Below are 25,344 nucleotides of genomic sequence, written 5' to 3'. Positions count from 1 at the left end.
ATGCGGTTTACAAAAGATGCCTCTTAGGCCCTAGGACACAAATAATTTGAAAGCAAAAGGATGGAAAAATATATTTCATGCAAATAGTAACCAAAAGAGAGCTGGAGTGATGATTTTAAGAGCAGACAAAAAAGTGTTTAAGTCAAAATCTGTTATAAGAGACAAAGGAAGATAGTATACAATGATAAAAGAGTCAACTCATCCAGAAGATATAACAATTGTAAATATATATACACCTAATGTCAGAGCCCCCAAATATATAAAGCAAACATTGATAGATTTGAAAGGAGGAATAGCATTACAATAATCATTGTAGACTTCAATAAACCACTCTCAATACTGGGAAAAAATCCAGAAAGATCAATAAGTAAACAGAGGACCTGAACGACACTATAAGCAATTAGACCTTGCAGACACAGGTAATATGTAGAACAATGTAATGGTTAAGGGTGTGTGTCAACACGGCTCGGCCATGATTCTCAGTGGTTTGGCAGTAGTATGATGTTGTGATCACCTCCATGATGGGATCTGCTGTGAGTAGCCGGTCAGCTGAAAGAGAGTTTCCTTGGGCACGTGGTCTGCATCAAACATGAGTGGACATTCCGGCAAGGCTTGTGGGCTTTTTGCTCACGCTGGATCCTGCAGCAGGCTCCTGTTTGTCTGATCTCTGGTTCTTGAGGCGAGCTAGCAGCTTACCCGCAGTCTTGCCTGCCGATCTTGGGATTCATCCATCTTCACAGCCTGTGAGTAACAGCCCTAATGTCTGACATACTGACCTTGGGTTTGCCAGCCCTTGCAGCTATGTGAATCAGGAGAAGCCTCTATCCTGACCCACAGACTTGGGATGTTCCAGCCTCTACAACTGTGTGAGCCATTTCTTTGATATAAATCTCTACATATATATATTTATATGCTTTACTGGCTTTGCTTCTTAGAGAATCCAGCCTAAGACAAACACTCCATCCAGTAACAGGGCAATATACATTCTTCTCCAGTGCACATAGGTCGTTCTCCAGGCTAGGCCATATAGTAGGTCACAAAGCTAGTCTCAATAAATTAAAAAGACTGAAATCACACAAAGCATCTTCTCAAACCACAATAGGGTGGAATTAGAACTTAATTACAGAAGGAAAACTGGAAAATGCACAAATAGGTGGAAATTAAAAAACACACTGTTAAAAAAATGAAGAGCAAAATCAGAAAATAGTTAGAGTCAAATGAAAACGAAAGCACAACATACCAAAACTTATGGAACATGGCAAAAAGAGTGCTCAAAGGGAAATTTATAGCAGTAAGCACCCACACTTAAAAAGAAGAAAGATCTCAAATCAATAACCTAGCTTTACAACTTGAGGAACTAGAAGAAGAAAAGCAAACCAAGCCCAAAGCTACCAGAAGAAAGTAAATAAAAAAGATCAGAGCAGAAATAAAGGAAATGGAGAACAGAAAACAATAAAGAGAATCAATGAAAACAGAAGTTGGTTTTTTGAAAAGATCGATAAAATCGGCAAATTTTAGCTGGACTGACAAAGAAAAAAAATGATATAAAAACCTAAAATCAGAAATAAAAGTGGGGACATTACAACCAACGCTACAGAAATGAAAAGGATAAAACGATACTATGAATAATTGTATGCCAACAAATTCAACAGCCTGGATGAAACGGACAAGTTCCTGGAAACACATAAACCTCCTCCACTGACTCAAGAGTAAGTAGAAGATGTCAACGAACCCGTACGAGCCTCTAGTTTCCAAGCGTTGCCGTGTCAGAAACACCTCAAGTGGGCGGCTATAAAGAATAGAAATATACTTTCTCATAGTCCAAATCAGGGTCTCAGCTGAGTCGATTCCTTCCGTAAACCTCTCTCCTATGTCTGGTGTCTGCTGGTGGCCCTTGGCTGTAGGTGATGCTCACGTGGCATCTGTCTTCCCCGTGTGTGTGCACCTCTGTGTCTATTCTGTGCTTTTTATAATTCAGAGCCATTAGATTAGAACCCACCCTCCTCAGGTAAAGGTGTTTTGGTGGCACGACGGTTAAGGGGCTGGCTGTTAACCAAAAGGTTGACGGTTCAAACCCAGCCGGGGGGGTGCACAGGAGAAAGATCTGGCAATTAGCTTCCGTAAAGATTACAGCCAAGAAAAACCAACAGGGAAGTTCAACTCTGTCATGTGGGGTCACTATGAATCAGAATTGACTTCATAGCACTCAGCAACGACGGCACAACTACTCAGGTTGGACTAACTGACGTAACAAAGAAACCGTATTTCCAAACAGGACTACATCCACGAGTACAGGGGTTAGAATGGGTAACCCCTGTAAACGTATTTGGGGAGGGTAGAGGGAGAAGGAACACAGTTCAAGCCGTAACAACAAATGAAGAGACTGAATCAGCAATCAAAAACCTCCCAACAAAGAAAAGCCTTGGACCACACGGCATCACTGAAGAATTATACCAAATATTTATAGAACTGACCCCAATCTATCTAAAACTTTTCCAAAAGATAAAACAGAAGGGACTACTTCCTAACTCATTCTGTGAGGTAGTATTACTGCTATACCAAAGATAGACAAACTGCAAGACAAGAAACTACAGATCAGTATCCCTTATGGATATAGATGCAAAAATCTTCCACAAAGTCTTAGTAAACTAAACCCAGAGGCATTACAATGTTACAAGAATTACACACCATGACCCAGCGGGATTTATCCCAGGAACACAAAGGTGATTCAGCCTAGAAAATCACTCAATGTAGTACACCACATTAATAAAGGAAAAGAACCATATAGTCACCTCAGTTGATGCAAAACAGGCATTTGACAAAATTCAACACTCTCTCATGATAAAAAACACTCAACAAGCTAGAAATAGAAGGGAAATTCCTTAGTCTGATAAATCACATTTATGAGAAACCCACAGGTAACATCATACTCAGTGGGGAAAGACTGAGTACTTTCCCCTGAGATCTGGACAAGACAAGGATGTCTGCTCTCACCACTGCTGTTCAATATCGTGCTGGAAGTTCTAGCCAGAGCAATTATGCCGGGGGAGGGGGGGAGGTATCCAACTTGGGAAGGAAGAAGTAAGACTCTCTATCTGCAGATGACATGATCCTAGACATAGAAAAACCGAAAGAATTCACAAGAAAGCTACTAGAGCTAATAAATAAATTAAAAAAAGTTGCAAGATATAAGGTCCACACACAATAATTAGTCTTGTTTCCACATGTCAGCAATGAGTATTTTGAAAAGGAAATTAAGGAAACATTACCATTTACAATAACATCTAAAAGAACATAATACCTAGGAATAAATTTAACCAAGGAAGTGAAAGACTTATACACTGAAAACTATAAAATATTATTGAAAGGAATTTAAAAAAATAAATAAATAAAATAAATGGAAGGAGAAATCATATTCATGGATCAGAAGACTTTATAATGTCAATACTACCTAAAGCACCCTATAGATTTGACGTAATACTCATGAAAATTCCAACAGCCTTCTTTGCAGAAGTGGAAAAGCCAATTCTCAAATTTATGTGGAACTGCAAGGGGCCACAAATAGCCAAAGCAATCTTGAGAAAGAAGAACAAAGTAGGAGTACTCACACTTCCCAGTCTCAAAACATATAACAAAGCTACAACAATCAAAATTGCCTGGTACTGGTATAATAGACATCCAGACCAATGGAATAGAATTGAGAGTCTGGAAATAAACCCACATGTTTAAGGTCAATTAATTTTTGACAAAGGTGCTAAGTCCATTCAGTGGGGAAAGAACAGCCTGTTTAATAAATGGTGCTGGGAAAAATGGATTTCCACAAACAAAAGAATGGGCCTGGACCCACACCTCATACCATACATGAAAACGAACTCAAAATGGATCTGAAACCTAAATGTAGAACGAAAACCATAGAAACCCTCAACAAGAAACTATAGGGATAATGCTTTGAGACCTAGTTTTTAATAATGGATTCTTAGACATGACACTGAAGGCACAAAAAAACAAAAGACAAAATAGATAAACGAGACTTCATCAGAATGAAAAACATTTATTTATCAAAGCATCTTATCAACAAAGTACAAATGAGTTAAAACTGGCCCCTGCAGTGTGCTGCCACATTGTAGGGAGAGCAACTAGGGTCACATAACAATATGTGTATAAGTTTTTGTATGAGAAACTGACTTGAATTGTAAACTGTCACTTAAAGCACAATAATAATAATAAAAAAAGGCCTCTGTATTGGTCCCAGGTTGTTTACGTCTTCATAGCAAGGTGAGGCCCGTTAGCCCAAAGGGCCCACAGGAGCCAAGCTTAAAACTGTATACATTCAGTTGTTTTAAAAATAGCCCAAATAAGCAGATTTTTAGCCACTTAGGACCTGTCTGCTTTACATACTACACAAACTGCACCCAACATCTGCTAACCCCAGATAAGATGAGATCAACTCTGTGGTTACAAAGACCCTAAGATATTGATGCTTTTAGAGCTCTCTGGCCCAGAGACTCCCTACCTCGCTACGAGGGGGAATCACCTAGGGAATCACCTCCCCCCACCCACCGCCTACTTCCTCTTCCTGGGTTTCTCAAGCCCTTTTCCCCTTCTGGGGGCTCCCTGCGGTGCTTGCCTCAGGCAGACCTCTTGCTGTGGGGGCTGCCCCCTGCCTGTGGTCTAGACCCCCATAAATAGCTGTTGTGCAACTCTATCTCCTTCTCTATGGCCGTATCTTTTTCTTGATCAGCCCCAAATTCCCTCAAACTTAATACACCATGTGTCTAAGAAGGGTTAATATCTAGAACATATAAAGGAACTCTGATAACAACAGAAAGACAACCCAATCAAAAAATGGGCAAAGGACTTGCACAGACATTTTAGGAAAAAAAAGAAATACAAACGGCCAATAAGCACATGGAAAGATGCATTAGGGGCATGCAAATCAAAACCATAATGAGGTCTCACTTCACCCCCACTAAGACAGCTATGATTTTAAAAACAGGAAAACAACAGGCATTGGCTAGAATGGAGAGAAACTGGAACCACTGACGGTGGGATTGTAAAATGGCACAACTGCTGTGGATAACAGTTTGGCAGTTCCTTAAAAAGTTAAACATAGAATTACCATATGATCCAGCAATTCCACTCCTAGGTATATGCCCAAAAGAAATGACAGCAGGAACGTAAACAGATACTTGTGCACCAGATGTTCACTGCACCACTATTATTCACGAGAGCCGACAGGTAGAAATAATCTAAATGTCCATCGACAGATAAATGGATAAATAAAATGTGCTGCACGGTATGCCCAATGGAATATTACTCAGCCACAGAGAGAAAGAAGTCCTGATACATAGTACAACACGAATTAACCTTTAAAACATCCTGCTGAGTGAAATAAAGTCAGTCACAAAAGGACAAATGCCGTACGGTCCCACTTATGTGAAATGTGGAGACTAGGCAAAATGCATATAAACCAAAGCAGATTAGTGGTTACCAGGGAAAGGGGAAGTCGTTCCTTAGGGGGCGCTGACCTTCTGTTGAGGGTAAAGGAAAAATATGAAAACAGGTAGTGGTGACAGCTGTATAACATGATAAACACAATCAATGTCACTGGATTGTATGTGTCAAAAATACTGAGATGGCAAATGTTTTGTTATATATATGTTTACCATAGTAAAAAAAAGTTGTAAAGAATTAAAAATAATAATGATAACAGTGTTATACTTGCCTGGTCCAGCAATGGCTGCTAGCAAGTCCAAAAGCAAGTGTACCTGTCTTGGCGACAGGAATAGGTGAATAGAGTCTATCCGTCCATCAACATCCAACTTCAAAGAAAAAGAAAAACACTATTATGGATTAATACCCTTCATACCCTCATCACAGTATAAATTCCAGTATACTTTAATACACTGAGATACAAAATTATGATTCTTTAGTCTCAGGTTCCTTATTTTTTCCTTCTCCTGCTTTTAGCTGTAATGTGCTAACATGACTCCTATTATCTATGTGCTATTTTGCAATTTAAAAATAATTCAATTAATAAAACACATTTATATCAGAAATGGCTTCTTCCTCAGAGGAAAAACAAATTCCTTGAACGCTAAAAACACAAAATAAGTTACACAGGGATTTTGAGAAATGCCCATGATCTAAGACTATAATACATTCTCTAATTATAATAATAATCATCATCACTCTTTTTTAATTGGAGGACTCTGCAGGGTTGTTTACATATATTTCATCTACGCAATTCTTATCAGTGTCCCTGTTTTATAGAAGAGGAGACAGGTTCATAAAGATCAAGTGATTTGGACAGGGCCATGATCGGGAGCCGGGATTTGAACCTGGGCAGGCCCAGATGGGCGGCCCTCACTTCTTCCATGGCCTGGCTCCCTCTTCTGTCCATGGATGGCTTATTTAGGGGGGCTCCTCACTGGCTGCTAACATCCCAGGCCATTACGTTAAGGCTGGGGACAGTGGGAAAACGTGTTTCTGATTATATGCTGTATTTACAAAATGGTTTAATTTCCTAGTATTGAAAGCACAATCTCTGACCTCCCTTAAAGTGGATGGATCAAGAGCTGACTCTATTTATTTCTAATTTTCACAGAAACGTTTCATTGTAAGTACATTCTGAGTTTGGCATACAGAGAACAAAGTATATAACTCTTTCGGAAATATAAAAGAACATAGCAACTAAAATACATTTCAAACTCAATGTAACACAGCAACTGAAACAAAGTATCTCTGAAGTAAACAGAGGCAGTCCTGTGTTTACATATACAATGCATTCCTGAAAACGTGCTAAAAGTGAATATGTGGAACACCAGACTTACACACCACTCAAAGGGAATACTATTTTAGGGAACTAAAAAGAAAACATAAAATCTTTCATAACACTTTGCATCCACAGTTGAGAGACTTAAGTCTAATGAACATGGAAAAGAGGCTAAAGATCTGACATTCTGAGCCCCCCGAATTAATCCATCTTTGTCTATACTGGAACAAGTCTATGAGACCTGTTTCTCAGTGCTAATATCCAGAACCGTTCTTTTCCATTTAGCACTCATTTCTATGAAATAAAAACAAAATGCGCTCGAATACTCAAGTTATTACACAAAAATTGCTGTACAAGCGAGAACAGCAGTATCTCCAAACATTAAACGCTGGCTGGCAGACAATGCCACCATCCACAAGTCTGAGATGTTCATTTGTCAGGTAATACACAGAAGCCCAGAAACAGCACGTAAAAGGCCTTTATACCAATCCATACACAAGCGCACAAAGATCAAACACACGAATGTTGAGAGCTCTCTACAATTAACCCAATTGGAACCATCGAAGCCATCGCTACGGGTCTTCCCTCTTAAATGAACAGCAGATGCGTTCTCCAAAGCTAGGAATGTCTTCCGTTTCCCAGGGACGGTACCACAGCTGTGGTGTCCCCGTGGACCTACGGCTCCCTGCTCTACTAACGACCCCGTCACGTTCATCTATGCAGAGGCCTTCATGCCCTCTGAAGTAGGACAGAGAGGAACAAGGAGAGGGGGAACAGTAATAGGGACGTCGTCCTCCTAATCAACCTTCTCCTGCTCCAACGCCAGCCAGGCCTAGTCCAAGGAAGGGTTTCCAGGGACCGTCCATCCTCTGCAAAGCTTTTATGTTTGCTCGTGACTGTTTAGGGGCACCCCCTCCCTGTTCCCATAGCAACTCTATGTCCCTTATTGTGTATTTTTTAAAGCAAAAGATTGGATTCCACTCATCTCTGTATCAGTCCCAAGAACTTGTACAGGGCCTGGCATGTAGTAGTCACTCAAACATACACAGCTAGGTAGATTCATAAATAAACAAATGAATAAACCCTGATGGTTTATTCAAACAGATAGTTTTCAGTGTAAGAAAACTGCACTTGACTAACACAATCGTGACTGACGAAATAAATGCCAGCTTACTGATCCTCCAACAGAGCGTTCAAAATTGTTTCCTAAGAAACAAGCACAGTTGTCTTTATGTTGATACACTATCTTCAAAAAGCTATGGGAGGGCCGGGAAACTAGGTTAATGGAAATGGAACAACCAAAACGGAAATACCGAGAAGGCTCACACATTGTGAAGAATACAACCAAAGTCACTGAACAATTTGTTTAGAAACTGTTGAATGGGAACCTGAACTACTATGTAAACTTTCACTGAAAACAGCAAAAAAAGAAAAAAAAAGCTATGGGACATCATAAAAAATCAATTTCTTTTCATAAATATTGTGCAACTATTAAAATTATCATTCCATTCAAAACACACAAGGGTAAATAATTTAACATTTATATAGTTAAACATCCTTACAGTCATCTTCTTGCTTTTCAAATCTCTTTGCCTTTAAACTTCCTACTTTACGACATTAGAGATTATCCAGTGAGTTCCTAGCTATCTGAACTAATGAAGTCCTGCCTGACACAATGGAGGGCTCCCTGACTTGGAATTGCAGGGACAGAGGTGAGGGGATGCAGGAGGCGGCTCTCACACCTGAGCTACAGCAATCTGGCAAAGGCTGTCCCTACATGACTGATCTAACCTGAGGACAGAAGTACCAGCTGGGGTGAAAACACTGACTCAGGGACAGCAGGTCCCCTAGTTATGGGAAAATCCACAGCAAACAATCACCGGGTCACTGCATAGACTCAAGAGTACTTGAACTCTTACTCTGGCTTTAACTTTAGAAAATAAAATGAATACTGACCTTTGCTCCAGGAAGTACTTCATTCTGTTTCAGCGTGAGACTTAACTCCAGCCTACCCATTAACCCTCCAATCTGCACAGGGTCAGATGGTGCTACCTCTGGTAAATTTCTAGTTAGTTGTGGGTGTGGCTCATAAACAATTTTAGGGTTCCAGCTAGGCGACAGCTTTGGCTCAGTTTCCTACGATAATGCAACAAGAGAAAAGTATTTAAAATACTTAATGTAAATAAACCTAAATGCAAAATAGAAATGTCAACTTAAGGATACTAAAACATAGAACATATAAAATTGAATTATATTACAATGGATAAACTGTATGTTATCTTATCAACAGCACGAAACACAGTAGTATATTAGTATAAACCAAAAAACCCACTGCCGTCAAGTCGATTCTGACTCATAGTGACCCCATAGGGTTTCCAAGGCTGTAAATCTCTACAGAAGCGGACTGCTACATCTTTCTCCTGCAGAGCAGCTGGCAGTTCTGAACTACCTACCTCCCGGTTAGCAGTCGATCGCTTTAACCACCGCACCACCAGGGCTCCTTATGTTAGTATAGTATATTGTAAGGAAGGCAAACCATGGAAGAGGACTTTGTGAACAAAGCATAACATTTGTTGCAGTTACAGCAATAAGAACACTTGATAGACATTCTACAATTAAGAAAGCCTGATTTGTGAAATAACGTGAAAGGTAAATGAAGGAGTAACTGATTTATAGAAGGATTCTGTGCTCTTAGAAGTGATTACCAGACTCCCTTAATCATAAGGCTTTTGTAAGATGTGATTTGCCGGCTACACTTCCAGCAACATGTTACCCAGGTAAAGGTGAGTGTCCGCACCGTTCCACCTCTTCAGCTGTATTTCCGTAAGAGGACATCAGGTACTAACAGACCATTTTCCCTCAAGACATAGAACCCAAGGTTTCTCTATCAAATTAATACACAGCAAACTGGTAGGAAAGGCATTAATTGGAAAAATAAGTGTTTTAAAATCTCTGAAATGCATGTCCCCATTGCTGAATTTTGTGTTAACTTCCCAAGCAGATGCACTCATATTCTGTATCTTAGCGAAAGTGAATGGCCCTCATTTACCTTTTTAAGAATCTATGATTTAATTTTTAGGAGTTTTTGTTTATTTTTCTCACCACGGGTGCAGTTGAACACACTGGGGAAGATTTAGCTGATGCAGGAAACTCATCCCAGAAGAGAGCCACCCCAGAGAGCTGAAGTAACTTGTGAGCAAAAGCTGTGGGCTGGTGCACGTTGACACCTGAGGCGTCGTCAGCAGCTTCATCGCAGTACGCGGTTCTGAAAATGAAACAACGGAAAGGCAACTGCGTAAAACTCCGAGGAAAACTTACCCGCGATTATAAAACACACACACAGCCCTTTAAATTACAGGGATTTGTCCATGTTAGCGTCCTTAGAACACACTCAGAATGTGGGTCAGGATTACCATGGCTTACTACAGGAGCTGTTTTCATGAAGAAACCTTAACCCCCCCCCCACCAAAAGATAACTTTATCAGTTCTCCAGTTTGGGGAAAATTAATAACTTCCTAAAGTAAGCTTCAAGAAAAACAAGTAAGCACCCTCACGACACATCTCCTGGTAACAGCGTGGTGGCATATGGCCCCAAGTCTCAAGCCTGCCATGAATGACATTTCCTGTATTCTTATGCCTACTTTTCATCTTAAACAAAATACAGAACGTGGCTCTGGCTAATGAGACTTCAGATATTCTTATACACCATTTAAAGTAATGCACCCCATTTCAAAAATCTGTCAATAATTGTTTCACTAATAGGAAGTTTTCTTAAAAAAGACAGAAACCAATTTATGTTTCAAAACTTATCTGCTTAAGATGTGGAAAAGGTCCCCAGTAGATACCCACACGAAGTGTCTTTGGTGCTCGGTGAACATGCTGCACTCTGCCTATTTCTGCAGGCAATTCACGCGGCCCAGGGACCCAGGTGAACAGTTACTATCACCCGTCAACACGCATGTGTGCGTGTGTAAATTAATCTCTGCTTTAGAGACATCTATGGGCGCTCCAAAGGGACATATGCAGAAAACTAAAACAAAGTGTTTATGTCTTTTTAAGAAAATCACTTATTGCACACATTGACCTTAAAATACCCTCACAAAATCCTCAAAAAAAACAGTGTTTTAGCCTTTCTCACTAAAGCAACACTTAGATTATGCACAGAAAGCAAACAAGCCTCTCATATTAAGGAAAGATGCCTGAATATTGAAACTCTCCAACAGGACAGCCTTAATTTTTTTTTTTTTAATTGTACTTTAGATGAAGGTTTATAGAACAAACTAGCTTCTCATTGAACAGTTTGTACACATACTGGTTTATGACATTGGTTACCAATGTCACGACATGTCAACACTCCCTTTCTCGACCTTGGGTTCCCTATTACCAGCTTTCCTGTCCCTCCTGCCTTCTCGTCCTTGCCCCTGGGCTGGAGTGCCCATTTAGTCTCGTTTTATTTTATAGGCCTGTCTAATCTTTGGCTGAAGGGTGAACCTCAGGAGTGACTTCATTACTGAGATAAAAAGGTGTCCAGAGGCCATACTCTCTGGGTTTCTCCAGTCTCTGTCAGGTTAGTAAGTCTGGTCTTTTTGTGTGTGTGTGTGAGTTAGAATTTTGTTCTACATTTTTCTCCATCTCTGTCCAGGACCCACTATTGTGATCCCTGTTAGAGCAGTCAGTGTTGGTAGCCGGGCACCATCTAGTTGTGCTGGACTCAGTCTGCTGGAGGCTGTGATAGTTGTGGTCCATTAGTCATTTGGACTAATCTTTCCCCTGTGTCTTTGGTTTTCTTCCTTCTCCCTTGCTCCCAAAGGGGTGAGACCAGTGGAGTACCTCAGATGGCCGCGGACAAGGAGAGTCTTAAGTTTAGTGGCACTCAAATATTTTTGTTTTGAATTGACAGTAACTAAGAAAGATTATGTGCTTTGAATTGAACATAGTAAATTCTTAATTACACCCCAACTGGCACTTCTAAGTTTCCAATAATGGGATTGGAACATAATTTGGAAAGTAGTACTTTACTCTGAAATTAATTTAATAACATCACCTCTAATCTCCAAAAGCACCCTAAAATCCAATGTAACAGTTAGATTTTATTATTTACAAAAGAAAAGAATAGTCATTTGTTTTCAGATAGAAGAAGTCTTACCTTTCCACCCGAATTTCAAGTGCGGTTCCAGTTTTGGAATTTTCTGGTATGTGTTCAATTCTCAAAACAGTGTCTATAAAAGTGACTTCTACTCTTCTTAGTACTAAGGCAAACAGGTCACAGTCAACACAGTCACCATACATATATTGAATAAACACTTCTAACTAAAGGAATAAACACTAAATTAGTTTGATAAGAACTTAGAAAAAAAGAAAGCTGAATTTCTTTCCCATAAAACCCCCAAATCCTGAGTTCAATAATAAATATCTCGCATTTACTGAGCTCCTGCCTCATGGCTAACACTGTCTATGAATTTTAATCCCTTCATTATGCAAGCATGATAAAATAAAGCAGGAGAAACTAGGGTACCAAACAAATAAACAACAACAATATGCAGTTAAATTGAATACGATGTTTAAATTTAACCTGAATTCCAAGGTTCCAAGTAAGAATAGTACTCGTTTTAAAAATCACTCGGACGGATCTGCCTTATACAAGGGTGACTAAGTAAAGGTACTAGCAAATCTAAAATTTTTGAAAATGCTCAATAATATCAAACCTGTTTCAATGGTTTCAGCAAACTTTTCAAGTCCTTCAAAAGGCTGGGTTCCTTCTCCTTGCTCATCTGTTAGTTTCTGGCTAAGACACTCCTTTGCCAATTGCATACTGCTGGTCATAAAACTTGACCAGTACATAGGCTCAGAACCAGATGCTGCAGAAAATAAATAGGTTGATCCTGAATAACTTTTCAGAGTTACAACAAAGACATTTCTTAAAAGAACACATTTCAAATAATAAACTCTTAATCTGTCAGTGAAATTAACATCCTGGTGTTACTAAGGGACACAATATTTTAGAAATTACTAATGAGATTTAAATATTAAATCCACCACACCTCCTTACATTATTCAAAACATAGTGGAAGAGATTTAATAGAATTATTCCCTCCAAAATGGAATTTAAAAACTCTTTAATGGAATACTGACAAAGCAAGCGGGAAATATTTTAAAAGTCTGACCTTCCATAGCGGGGTAAAAATGGTTTCCGTTGAGCTGATTCCAACTCATGGCGACCCCATAGGACAGGGCAGAACTGTCCCATAGAGTTTCCAAGGAGGACCTGCTGGATTTGAACTGCCGACCTTTTGGTTAGCAGCTGTAGCACCTACCACTGCATCACCAGGCTTACGTATTGTTATTTACTCATCGCGGTTAGAAGATAGAACATTCTCCTTAACTAACTACCAGATCAGTAACAAGGACATCCACGCACAGATCAGCGATTTCAAAATACTGTACAGGTCACTGTAAGTCTACTAAACATAATTTTAATTTTGGAGTGTCAGGTAGCAATTGTAATAATAATTCTTCAAGTATATCTTTACAAATATTACTTGTCATTGGAAAAAATAATTTAAGTTTGGAATGTAAAATGATTTGCCATCATAATTTTGCTAGTTTATAAAATACACGCACACTCCACAGGAGGAAATCTGAGAGGCAGGATAGCTTCATGATTAGGAACACAGACTCTAGAATGAGACTGTTCAGATCCCATCTTTCCCACTCAAGTAGCTATGACTCTGGGCAAGTTATTAAACCTACCAGTGTTCAGTTTCCTATCATGTCAAATGCAGACAGAAAATCAGTATCTACTTCAAAGGGCCATTGTGAGGACTGGGTGAGTCAACACTTGTAAAGGACTGAAAACAGTGTCTGGCACACAACACGCACTATAAACATGTTTGACAAACAAACCACAAAACATTATATACATAATTAAAGCTACCGCATATATACACTTGTGAACAATGACTCACTACCACTTTAAAGCTTTTCCCCGCAAAGGTGTTCTTTTGAAAATACTCAGTTCTACAGAAGAGATGAAAGAATGGTATAATGAACACCTACGTACACTTCATCTAGATTCACCAGGATCCTACACACACACACACACACACACACACACACTTTTGCTGAACCATCTGAACGTAAGTTGTAGAAATCATGACACTCACCCAGAAATAATACTTTAGCACGTTAACTCCTAAAAACAAGAACACTGTCTCGCATAAGCTCTATACCATTATCACGCCCAGGAAACTTAATACTGACGTGATAATAGTATCTTATATACAGTCCCATTCCAAATTTCTCTAGTTGCCACGACAGTACCCTTCACAGCAAACACACACAAGCCCACAGGCACGTAACTGTGCACATGGGCTCTTGGCACTGCACTTGGTACTTCTCTGGGTCCCTGAGAATCCGGAACGGCCCTCAGCCCGTCTTTATCTGCCACGACACTGCCGCTGCCATGACTAGTGTAGAGGACGAGCCGTGAGTTTGTAGAATTCCCCTATTTTGTATCTGCCGACTGCTCTCTCATGATCTGATTCCAATTATGCACTTTTGGCAGGACTGTGCAGACGTGGCATTGTATCATTTGCAGCGTCTCAGGTCAGGAGACACACGATGTCGGCTTGACCAGCTGATGAGGCTATGTTTGGTGGTGACTGCCAAATTTCTCTACTGTAAAGGAGGCATTTTTCCCCCCTTTGTAAATAATAAGTGATTGATGAGAGAAACTTGGATGTCGTCTAAAATATTATGCTCCTCGGGAGCCTTTCACCAAATGGTATTAGCATCCACTGAGGCTCCTTGCCTGTGTCACTTTTTACTATGGTGGCTGAAACATGGTACTTTCCTAGTTCTATCGTTCCTTCTGCTTTCACCAGTAGGTATTCTACTGGGATGAGGAGCACTCTCGTTTCCCCACCCCCTTGTACACTTACTTAGTTGTATCAGCATGGACTTGGGGGCTTGTTCTGATGTGATATAGTCTGTTACTGCCATTATTCTTTCTGATGCTTAAATTGCCCCACGTTTGGCCAACGGGAGCCTCTTCAAGCCTACTCCTGCGCCCTTTCAACACGTTTCTGCCCGTACTTAAGCGCCCCCTTGCATTCTGGCACCAGGCTTTGAATCTTTAAAACACAAGTCACTTTAGATAATAGGTAACTAATAACCGAGTAAACCAAATAATCTGTACGCTTAAGCTCCCACAAGTAGATAGGGAAAGAAACAACTCTGATGGTATAATTACACACACCCTATACAGGCCCAAGTCCTAATATTTTATCAGTTGAAAATCTCAGAAATACAATGCAATCAGTCAAATACGGAAGTAAATGCAAGTGTGTCACTTTCCCAGTTTCAGGAGAATGAAAGTAGGAACAAATACAACACGACCATGTAACACACCCACCTAGGCGAGGTCTAGGTCGGAAGACCATTTCTAAGCCTCTCACTTCCAGGGCGCAGTTGTCCTGCAACAAGGAGCCCCACGGGACCGACAGGGAGATGGACTGGATGAATCCTTCAGTGGCTTCCAACGGCGCATCCGCTGACTCCAGGATCTCGTTGAGACACTGAAGAGAAAAAACCGAGCTCACATTGAAATCACACAGTGAGAACCCAAAGTTATTAACCTATGCAAGGATGGTGATTAGGCCCATACATGTGTCAACACCAGGGATAAAGAAAGCAGAGACCACTAAGCTTACCAGGCAGTATGCCAGGAAAGAGCTCCGTAACAAAGGTGTGATGAATTGTATGACACGGGAGTACACTGAACTCTGAGCACCTCATAGACCCGAACGTGGAGATTCCAAACAGGCCTCCTGAGGAAGTATGATTTTAAGCTCAGACCAGAGGCTGATCAGTAGTTAACCAGGCTAAGAGGTAATAGCATGTGGAAGGACTCAAAGAAAGCAGAGTCAGAGTACAGGTGTGGGTACTTGAGATAAAAGAACATTAAAAAAGAAAAGGTCCTACGGCTTTAGTGTGGTGTGACAGAGGTCAGAGATAAGGCTACAGGGACCAGGGTAAGTGAGATCCAGCCACGAAACCAAAAACTAAACCCACTGCCATTGAGTCAACTTTGACTCATAGCCACTCTAGGGCGGCGAGGAACTGTCCACACAGTTCCCAAGGCTGTAATCTTTCAGGGGGCAGACTGTTACATCTTTGTCCCGTGAACAGTGAAAGCCGGCCTCTTGGTTAGCTGCTGGGCACTTAACCACTGGACTACCAGGGCTCCTAATTCATGTTAAGAGAGTCAGAAATTTATCTTCAGGCAATGGGAAGCATTGAAAGGTTTCAAGCCAGGGAGCCATGCTGAGGTTTGCACTCGGTGGAAAGCTCCCGATGCCACACAGTACACGTACTAGGAAAAAGCAAAGCTCAAGGTGGGAAAGCTGTCATGGATAATCAAATCTGGGGAAATTGGTTTGGACAAGGATAACAGCACTGGGGACAGTTAGTAGTAGACAGATCTTTGTAAAATATTTAGGAAGTAGAAGAATCAATTGGCGTCATGAAGTGCGTTGTGGATTGAATTGTGTCCCTCCAAAATATCTGTCAACTTGGCTAGGCCATGATTCCCAGTATTGCGTGATTGTCCACCATTCCGTCATTTGACGAGATTTTCCTATGTGTTCTAAATCCTATCACTAAGATGGATTAGCAGCAGTTATATCGATGAGATTGACAAGATTAGACAGTGTTTTAAGTCAATCTCTTTTGCGATACAAAAGAGAGAAGCGAGCGGACAGACAGGGAGACTTCATACCACCAAGAAAGAAGTGCCAGGACCAGAGCGCAACCTTTAGACCTGAGGTTCCTGCACTGAGATGCTCCCAGACCAAGTAAAGATCGATGGCAAGGACCTTCCTCCAGAGCTGACAGAGAGAGAAAGCCTTCCCCTGGAGCTGATGCTCCGAATGCAGACTTCTAGCCTACTGGACTGTGAGAGAATAAACTTCTCTTCGTTAAAGTCATCCACTTGTGGTATTTCTGTTACGGCAGCACTAGATGACTAAGACAAAGTATAAAGAAAAAACAGAATGAAGAATGGCAACCAGGTGAGGAGAGTGGTGTCATTTACTGAGACAGATAAGTCTAGAGAAGCAGTTTAGGGGGACAAAGAGGAGCTCTGTTCCAAAGCATGCACTTGAGGGGACATCCAGGCAGAGGTGGCCAGGAGGTGGCTGTTCTGGTCTAGGGATACAGATGGGCCTTAGATGGAGGGTAACTGAAGCCACGAGGTTGGGAGAGACAGCCTTGGGGACTTACGTGGAGTAAAAGAGAGGCCTAGAGCAGAAGCCTGATAAACACCAAGATTAAGAAATGAGGTTGAGAAAAAGGAGCCAGCAAAGGAAACTATGAAAAAAGCAGGCAGAGAAGTAGAAGGAAAATCAAGGGAGCCTCATGTCCCAGAAAATCAGGGAAAGATAATATGAAACAGAAGATTTTTAAATGTCCACTGGATGTAGTGATAGTTGGGGTACGGGTGATTCCACTGAGAGGCACTCCAGTGGAGCAGTAGGGCAACCCGGGCTGCAGCAGGAGGAGGGGAGAACTGACTGATGCAAATAAAACAGTTCCATGCCTTTTTGCAGACAGATAAACCGTGTACTTTTTAAATTGAAATAACAAATACTTATCACGTGCCACTTAGTCTGAAGGTCCTTTCTACGGGCTACGCTGCACCAGGTGGTACTGTAGGTCTTTGTCTACACCTGAGCACCGAACACTGAGATTTGTACTGGCTCACCTTTTATCACCGGAAATTACTACTTTAAAGGGGCTTTCTTCCAGCTGGAGTTTGTGTCATTCTAAAAACTTCCTAAGGAGTACACGGGCGTGGGTAGTCCTGAGGTACAGATGTCCAGATCCTCGATCTCCAAATACCTTCTTTGCTGAAGCTGAGCTTTCTGGTTGTCAGGAGCACTTACAGTAAGGCAACAGGCTGGTTCTCCTTTCCCATACTCCCTTGCACAATCTCCCTTCTTCTACTTAGCCAAAAAAGGCATATCTTTCTTCCTTCCTGAATCTCCCCTTACGAATGCCCAGGGTGTAATAACGGAGCCCTGGTGGTGCAACAATTAACACTGAGTAGCTAACCAAAAGGTTGGTGGTTAGAGCCCACCCAGCAGTTCCAAGGGAGAAAGACCTGGCAATCTGTTTCTGTAAAGATTAGAGCCCAGAAAACCCTACGGGGCAGTTTTACTCTGTCACATGGGGTTGCTGTGAGTCGAAAATTGACTCGACGACACCCAACAACAGGGTATAAAAACCTCCAGGCAGCGCCAGCAGTATGCCCTCTGGTCTTTCCCTACCTTACGCATTATTTTTGGCCTGACACTCAAAGTTCAGAGAACTAAGTGATATTGCCATAGCAAAACCCCCTCAATTCTCATCTACCGCATCAGTATTTCTCAAGTATCTATCTGCTTTTAAAACTTAGAATGAAATGTAAGCTGAGCCCTGCTGAATTCTAGCTGTAAATACATTCATCCATGGATACATGAGCTAAGGGCGGGGGGGGGGGGGACAACCAGCCATATCATTAAAAACATTTCTAATAGTTATTATGCTTAGTAATTATCAAAATATATATTTATATTGTTTTGATCAACTGCACACTTACAAGAATTATAATAACAACTTGATCCAGAGAAAAGAACATTTAAAGCCTAATGGCTATGAATCAACTCGACGGCACTGGGTTTGGTTTTGGTATCTGAAGGAGATTCTGATAAATTAAGATATATACGCTAAGCCCTAGAACAACTAAGAGAATGACTAAAAGAAAGAAAAAAAAATCATTTAAAAATTAAAATGTTATAGTAGAAAATACTCACTTAATACAAAAAAGCCTAACAATGAACTGGCAGATTTTAAATATAGTCAATTTCACTACATACATGTTTTTAATAAAATACTTAAGCATTTGTTGTTGTTAGGTGCCATCTGGTCGGTTCCAACTCATAGCGACCCCGTGCACAACAGAACGAAGCACTGCCCAGTCCTGAGCCATCCTCACAATCCTTGTTATGCTTGAGCTCACTGTTGCAGCCACTGCATCAATCCACCTCGCTGAGGGTCTTCCTCCTTACCGCTGACCCTGTACTCTGCCCAGCGTGATGTCCTTCTCCAGGGACTGATTCCTCCTGACAACATGTCCAAAGTATGTAAGACGCAGTCTCGCCATCCTTGCTACTAAGGAGCATTCTGGTTGTACTTCTTCTAAGACGGATTTGTTCGTTCTTTTGGCAGTCCATGGTATATTCAATATTCTTCGCCAACACCACAATTCAAAGGCATCAGTTCTTCTGCAGTCTTCATTATTCATTGTCCAGCTTTCACATGCACATGATCCGACTGAACATATCCAGGCTTGGGTCAGGCACACCTTAGTCTTCAGGGTGACATCTTTGCTCTTCAACACTTTAAAGAGGTCCTTTGCAGAAGATTTACCCAATGCAACGCGTCTTTTGATTTCTTGACTGCTGCCTCCATGGGGTGTTGATTGTGGATCCAAGTAAAATGAAATTGTTGACGGCTTCAATCTTTTCTCTGTTTATCATGATGTTGCTCATTGGTCCAGTTGTAAGGATTTTTGTTTTCTTTATGTTGAGGTGCAATCCATACTGAAGGCTGTGGTCTTTGATCTTCATCAGTAAGTGCTTCAAGTCCTCTTCATTTTCAGCAGGCAAGGTTGTGTCATCTGCATAATGCAGGTTGTTAATGAGTCTTCCTCCAATCCTGATGCCCCGTTCTTCTTCATATAGTCCAACTTCTCGGATTATTTGCTCAGCATACAGATTGAATAGGTATGGTGACAAAAAAAGAGGAAGAATACAACCCTGACGCACATGTTTCCTGACTTTAAACCAATCAGTATCCCCTTGTTCTGTCCAAACAACTGCCTCTTGATCTACGTAAAGGTTCCTCATGAGCCCAACTAAGTGTTCTGGAATTCCCATTCTTCGCAATGTTATCCATAATTTGTTATGATCCACACAGTCGAATGTCTTTGCATAGTCAATAAAACACAGGTAAACATCCTTCTGGTATTCTCTGCTTTCAGCCAGGATCCATCTGACATCAGCAATGATATCCCTGGTTCCACGTCCTCGTCTGAAACCGGCCTGAATTTCTGGCAGTTCCCTGTCGATATACTGCTGCAGCCGTTTTTGAATGATCTTCAGCAAAATTTTGCTTGCATGTGATATTAATGATATTGTTCTATAATTTCCACATTCAGTTGGATCACCTTTCTTGGGAATAGGCATAAATATGGACCCCTTCCAGTCGGTTGGCCAGGAAGCTGTCTTCCATATTTCTTGCCACAGATGAATGAGCACCTCCCGCGCTGCACCTGTTTGTTGAAACATCTCAATTGATATTCCAACAATTCCTGGTGCCTTGTTTTTCGACAATGCCTTCAGAGCAGCTTGGACTTCTTCCTTCAGTACCACCGGTTCCTGATCATATGCCACCTCTTGAAATGGTTGAATATCGACTAATTCTTTTTGGTATAATGACTGTGTATTCCTTCCATCTTCTTTTGATGCTTCCTGTGTTGTTGATTATTTTCCCCATAGAATCCTTCACTATTGCAATTCAAGGCTTGAATTTTTTCTTCAGTTCTTTCAGCTTGAGAAACGCCGAGCGTGTTCTTCCCTTTTGGCTTTCCATCTCCAGCTCTTTGCACATGTCATTATAATACTTTACTTTGTCTTCTTGAGAGGCCCTTTGAAATCTTCTGTTTGGTTCTTTTACTCCATCAATTCTTCCTTTTGCTTTAGCTGCTTGACATTCGAGAGCAAGTTTCAGAGTGTCCTCCGACACCCATCTTGGTCTTTTCTTTCCTTCCTGTCTTTTCAATGACCTCTTGCTTTCTTCAAGTATGATGCCCTTGATGTCATTCCACAACTTGTCTGGTCTTTGGTCATTAGTGTTCAGTGAGTCAAATCTATTCTTGAGAAAACCAAAACCAAACCCAGTGCCATCAAGTGGATTCCGACTCATAGCGACCCCACAGGACAGAGTAGAGCTGCCCCATAGAGTTTCCAAGGAGCGCCTGGCGGATTCGAACTGCCGACCCTTTGGTTCGCAGCCGTAGCACTCAACCACTACACCACTAGGGTTTCCCTGCTCTTGAGATGGTCTCTAAATTTAGGGGGGATATACTCAAGGTCGTAGTCTTGTGAACTTGTTCTAATTTTCTTCAGTTTCAGCTTGAACTTGCATAGAAGTAATTGATGGTCTGATCCACAGTTGGGCCCTGGCCTTGTTCTGACTGATGATATTGAGCTTTTCCACTGTCTCTTTCCATAGATGTAGTTGATTTGATTCTTGTGTATTCCATCCGGAGAAATCCATGTGTATGGTTGCCGTTTATGTTGGTGAGAAAAGGTATCTGCAATGAAGAAGTCGTAGGTCTTGCAAAATTCAATCATACGATCTCTGGCATCGTTTCTATCACCAAGGCCATATTTTCCAACTACCGATCCTTCTTTGTTTCCAATATTCGCATTCCAATCTCCAGTAATTATCAATGCATCCTTATTGCATGTTCGATCAATTTCAGACTGCAGAAGTTGGTAAAAATCTTCAATTTCTTCATCTTTGGCCTTAGTGGTTGATGCATAAATTTGAATGATAGTCATATTAACTGGTCTTCCTTGTAGGCATATGGATATCCTATCACTGACAGCACTGTACTTCAGGATAGATCTTGAAATGTTCTTCTTGATGACGAATGCAACACCATTCCTCTTCAAGTTGTCGTTCCCAGCATAGTAGACCATAGGTTGTCTGATTTGAAATGACAGATACCAGTCCATTTCAGCTCACTAATGCCTACGATATTGATCTTTATGTGTTCCATTTCATTTTTGTTGATTTCCAGAAGTAGACTGTCAGGTCCTTCTTCCAAGTCTGTCTTAGTCTGGAAGCCCAGCTGAAACCTATCCACCATGGGTGACCCTGCTGGTATTTGAATACCAGTGGCATAGCCTCCAGCATCACAGCAACACAGAGGCCCCTACGGCACAACAAACAGACAGATGCGTGGGGGGTGTTTAAGGTAGTGGTCTCCAAAGTGGGGGGTAAGAATCCCCGAGGTATGACAGTTGATCCTCAGGGATGAGAGAAGAAAATTAGAAATTCTAGATAAAGCTTTTCATATTTTATATTAGAAGCTGTACTAATACTTAATATACAGATGGGCACTGGCACCTTGACCCAGACTGGTACAACAAGGAGACTAGCTAGCTGTTCCACAATGAAGAAGAGCTAACAGTGTCACCCTTGGTTGTATGTTCAGCACAATGAGTGTTACTTCAGCATACATTCCATAAAAATAGGTCTTGAAACAATAGCTTCTTTATAAAGAGACAGGAAGTGGCCATGACAGACATTTACTGGTTTTGCTATGGTCAAGTATCCAAGAGTTGAATTGAAAGATGTTAATCAGTTTTCTTTCACATAAAGGGAAGAATTCTGAGTATGTCACCCATTTCTGCGATGACAGGTGGGCATCAGTAGATATGCTACCTAGCAGTTATTTCCCATAAAATAAAATATGCTCTTTTCAAAATAATGTTTTAATAATGAGTGAGAAAGTAACGGCTTTTCAAAGGCAATTTGTAGTACAGAGAGGACACTTTAAAAAATGATATTTGGAAAGGTTTCCATTGTTACATGATTGTGTTGCTGAAAACAATGTTTATTAAAAATATTGTCTATTAAAAAAATCTTTTTTTAAAAAAAGTAATTACCTACACAGGTTATAAAAGTTTTGAAAACATGGAAAGAATAACCCAACCAATCTAAAAGTCTTCTGAACAAAGAGTCTGAAAAAATGGGTTTTAAGCCTTGTGTTTTATATAAATAAAAATGCAACGCCTTCCAATTAGTTAGCAAGAATAGCTGGTTGAGATCAGGGAAGAAGGGAATGTACCAGTCAATTTCGAGACAACCCTCTGCCTAATTGAGGGATGGGAACTGAAAAAACAGAAACACACCAACGATGCAGTTCTTCCCTTTGGATCTATGGGTCTTTGTGAGCTATCTCTTTTCAAATATGAAAGTCATTAAAACCAAGTGTCAAGATTAACTGAATTTAGAATCGTCCTTTGAATAGCTTTATCTAAGTATTATACCAAGATTTTAGTCATCAATAACTAAAAACCCTTACCCATAGAGTCAATTCCAACTCATAGCAACCCTACAGGACAGAGTAGGACTGCTCCATAGGGTTTCCAAAGGTGTAAATCTTTACGAAAGCAGACTGCCACATTTTTCTCCTGTGGGTCAGCAGCAATAACAGACTTTAGTTAATTCACAAAAGGAAACACTTACCGAATGCCCAGTACGTCTCGCTTTATTTGACATCATCATTTTGGTTGGGCGTAAACCCCCCCTCCTCAGGAGCAGAACAAAATATAATTCTCAGATGAAGCCTTGCCATAAATTATTTTGCCGCTGATCTTGAAGTTAAACTACAAAATTCAGATATCACACCTGTAATTTCCTAAAACCACACAAATGAAAGTACCTAGCATAGTGCCTGGAGTCCTGGTGCAACGATTAAGAGCTCAGCTGCTAACCAAAAAGTTAGGAGTTCAGATCCACCAGCGGCTCCTTGGAAACCCCACGGGGCAGTTCTCCTCTGTCCTATAAATGCTCAATAAACATTCATTTCCCTCCCCCTGACGCTTAGTGCCATTTGATGTAATGAAGAAAGTATGGGCTTAGAGCCAGACGGGTCTGAATTCTCACACTCCTATCTGTGTGACTTGGGACAAATTATGTAACTCCATCTGCAGAATGAAAATAATAATACTCACTCTCTAGGGTTAGTGTGAAAAGTCATTAAAGAATGATACATCATCTCTTGACCCACAAAAGATCTCCTTCAAGAGTCTGTTCCCAACTGCACCAAAAGTATAGAATCACAGGGCCTTGAATTCAAAGAAACCCCTCAGAATCTCTATCTTCTGGTGAGAATAACAGCAATACAGTAACTGACAGTGCCTGGCATGGACTGTACACTCACTGTCTACGGAACAAGGCGAATTACTGTGTCCAGTGTCCCACCGTGCAGTGTGGCAGCCGGGCTACTCTGCAGTTGTCAGACTGGGTCTTTCTGCTTCTCAAACTTTGGTTCTCTCCACATCTTGTGGAATCTCCCTAGTGTAAGTCATTTAGCCCGTTGCCGTGGAGTCAATTCTGACTCAGAGCCACACCACAGGACAGAGTAGAACTGCCCATAGGGTCTCCAAGGAGTGGGTGGTGGATTCAAATTGCTGACCTTTTAGTTAGCAGCTGAGCTCTTAACCACTGCACCACCGGGGCTCCTTAAGTCATTAATTAGTGATAAAACTGTATGCTTAGTCATACTCTCCAACACAAATTAATATTAGGGTCACAATAAGGTATTACTGTAAGTTGAGCTTTTCAGGTTTCTATGACTAAGGAAGTTATTATTCTGTTAAAATACTTTCACATAAAAGCAAAAAGAAATTCATACAGCTTAAATTAGGAAAAAAGGTTTCTTTGGTTTTGCACAACAATCACAGGAAAGTCACCTATGTTTATGATTTTCCTAAATGCTAAGCCACATGTAGAAATGCTTTTTGAATATTAAAACTATAGAATGGTATATCCAATCCAAACGGTAAGCCGCAAACTCTAGCGCAGGATATACAGGGCCGGGGGGAGGGGAGCTGCCTCTTCCCCCTCGTCAAGCCCAAGGAGGAATATACTCTAAGTAAAATACTCTCCACTGAACGCGTAAATAAGCCCAGGTGCCCTGCGTGGTGACATGAAGCACCTGTGAGATACAAGAAGTGAACTCAGAACTGCTGGGTGACACATAGTAAACAGGTTTTAAAATGTCTGAAAATGGCAGCCTCAGCGCTTTTGCAACACCTGCTCTAACGCTGTCACTTGAAGCAAAGAGGCAAAGCCAAACGGCACTACTGGGGCTACACCATTTACGGGCTTGGCGAACACAAACTGGCCTTGTAAACGTATCATCAAGCAAAAGCAGGTAAACCCGCAGGGATGGCCCTCGCTTAACTTTCTCCCAGACGGAGAACGCTGTGTCGAGACCGCGACGAGCAGGTAGACAACCCCAAAAATTATAAATAAACAATGGGGGATTCCGACACTTCCCAAGGTTCTCCTCGTCTGTGATCTTTCTGGAATGTCATCCCAGGAAACGGCGTTTGTCTGCCATTGAACCCTGCAGCCCCTCACATGCCCCGGGGCAGGACTGGTCACCTCCTCCGACCGACCTTTTCATCCTGCTTCGTGTACCCCAAAACACCGCCTCAACTATGATCCCTCCAGTGTGGGCTCCGTCACCTAGGGTAAGTTTCTGGAACAGGCGAACAACACCTCCGAGCGTTTCTCTGCGCCCTGCCACACTCGGATCCAGACAGTTCCCGGGGCGGGATTGAACGTCACCAATCTTGGAGGACATTCGCTTAAGGCGCGGGGAGCGAGGCGGGGAGGCTCCTCCGGCCCCGGGGACCTGTCGCGCCAGGCTCGCCCCCGGCAGC

The 25,344-nt window shown here is 41.4% G+C and overlaps 1 protein-coding gene across 5 annotated transcripts in view; it reads right to left on the bottom strand.

Moving 5' to 3' along the window:
* The window catches only part of ATG2B (autophagy related 2B), an 83,634-nt gene that overhangs the window by 58,056 nt on the left and 234 nt on the right, over nucleotides 1-25,344 (bottom strand). For 3 of the 5 annotated variants that reach the window (XM_064293008.1, XM_003408870.4, XM_064293011.1), the window contains exons 2-7: nucleotides 15,189-15,351; nucleotides 12,481-12,633; nucleotides 11,922-12,024; nucleotides 9,878-10,040; nucleotides 8,732-8,911; nucleotides 5,726-5,822 (exon numbers count right to left, since the gene is read on the bottom strand). In XM_064293008.1, coding sequence (XP_064149078.1) covers nucleotides 5,726-5,822; nucleotides 8,732-8,911; nucleotides 9,878-10,040; nucleotides 11,922-12,024; nucleotides 12,481-12,633; nucleotides 15,189-15,351 — 859 coding nt within the window. The other 2 variants (XM_064293009.1, XM_064293010.1) reach the window with 2 other exon arrangements.

Source organism: Loxodonta africana, chromosome 10, assembly GCF_030014295.1.
Source record: "Loxodonta africana isolate mLoxAfr1 chromosome 10, mLoxAfr1.hap2, whole genome shotgun sequence".
In the NCBI taxonomy this organism is placed as follows: domain Eukaryota; kingdom Metazoa; phylum Chordata; class Mammalia; order Proboscidea; family Elephantidae; genus Loxodonta; species Loxodonta africana.
This window is presented reverse-complemented; position numbering and strand designations above follow the sequence as displayed.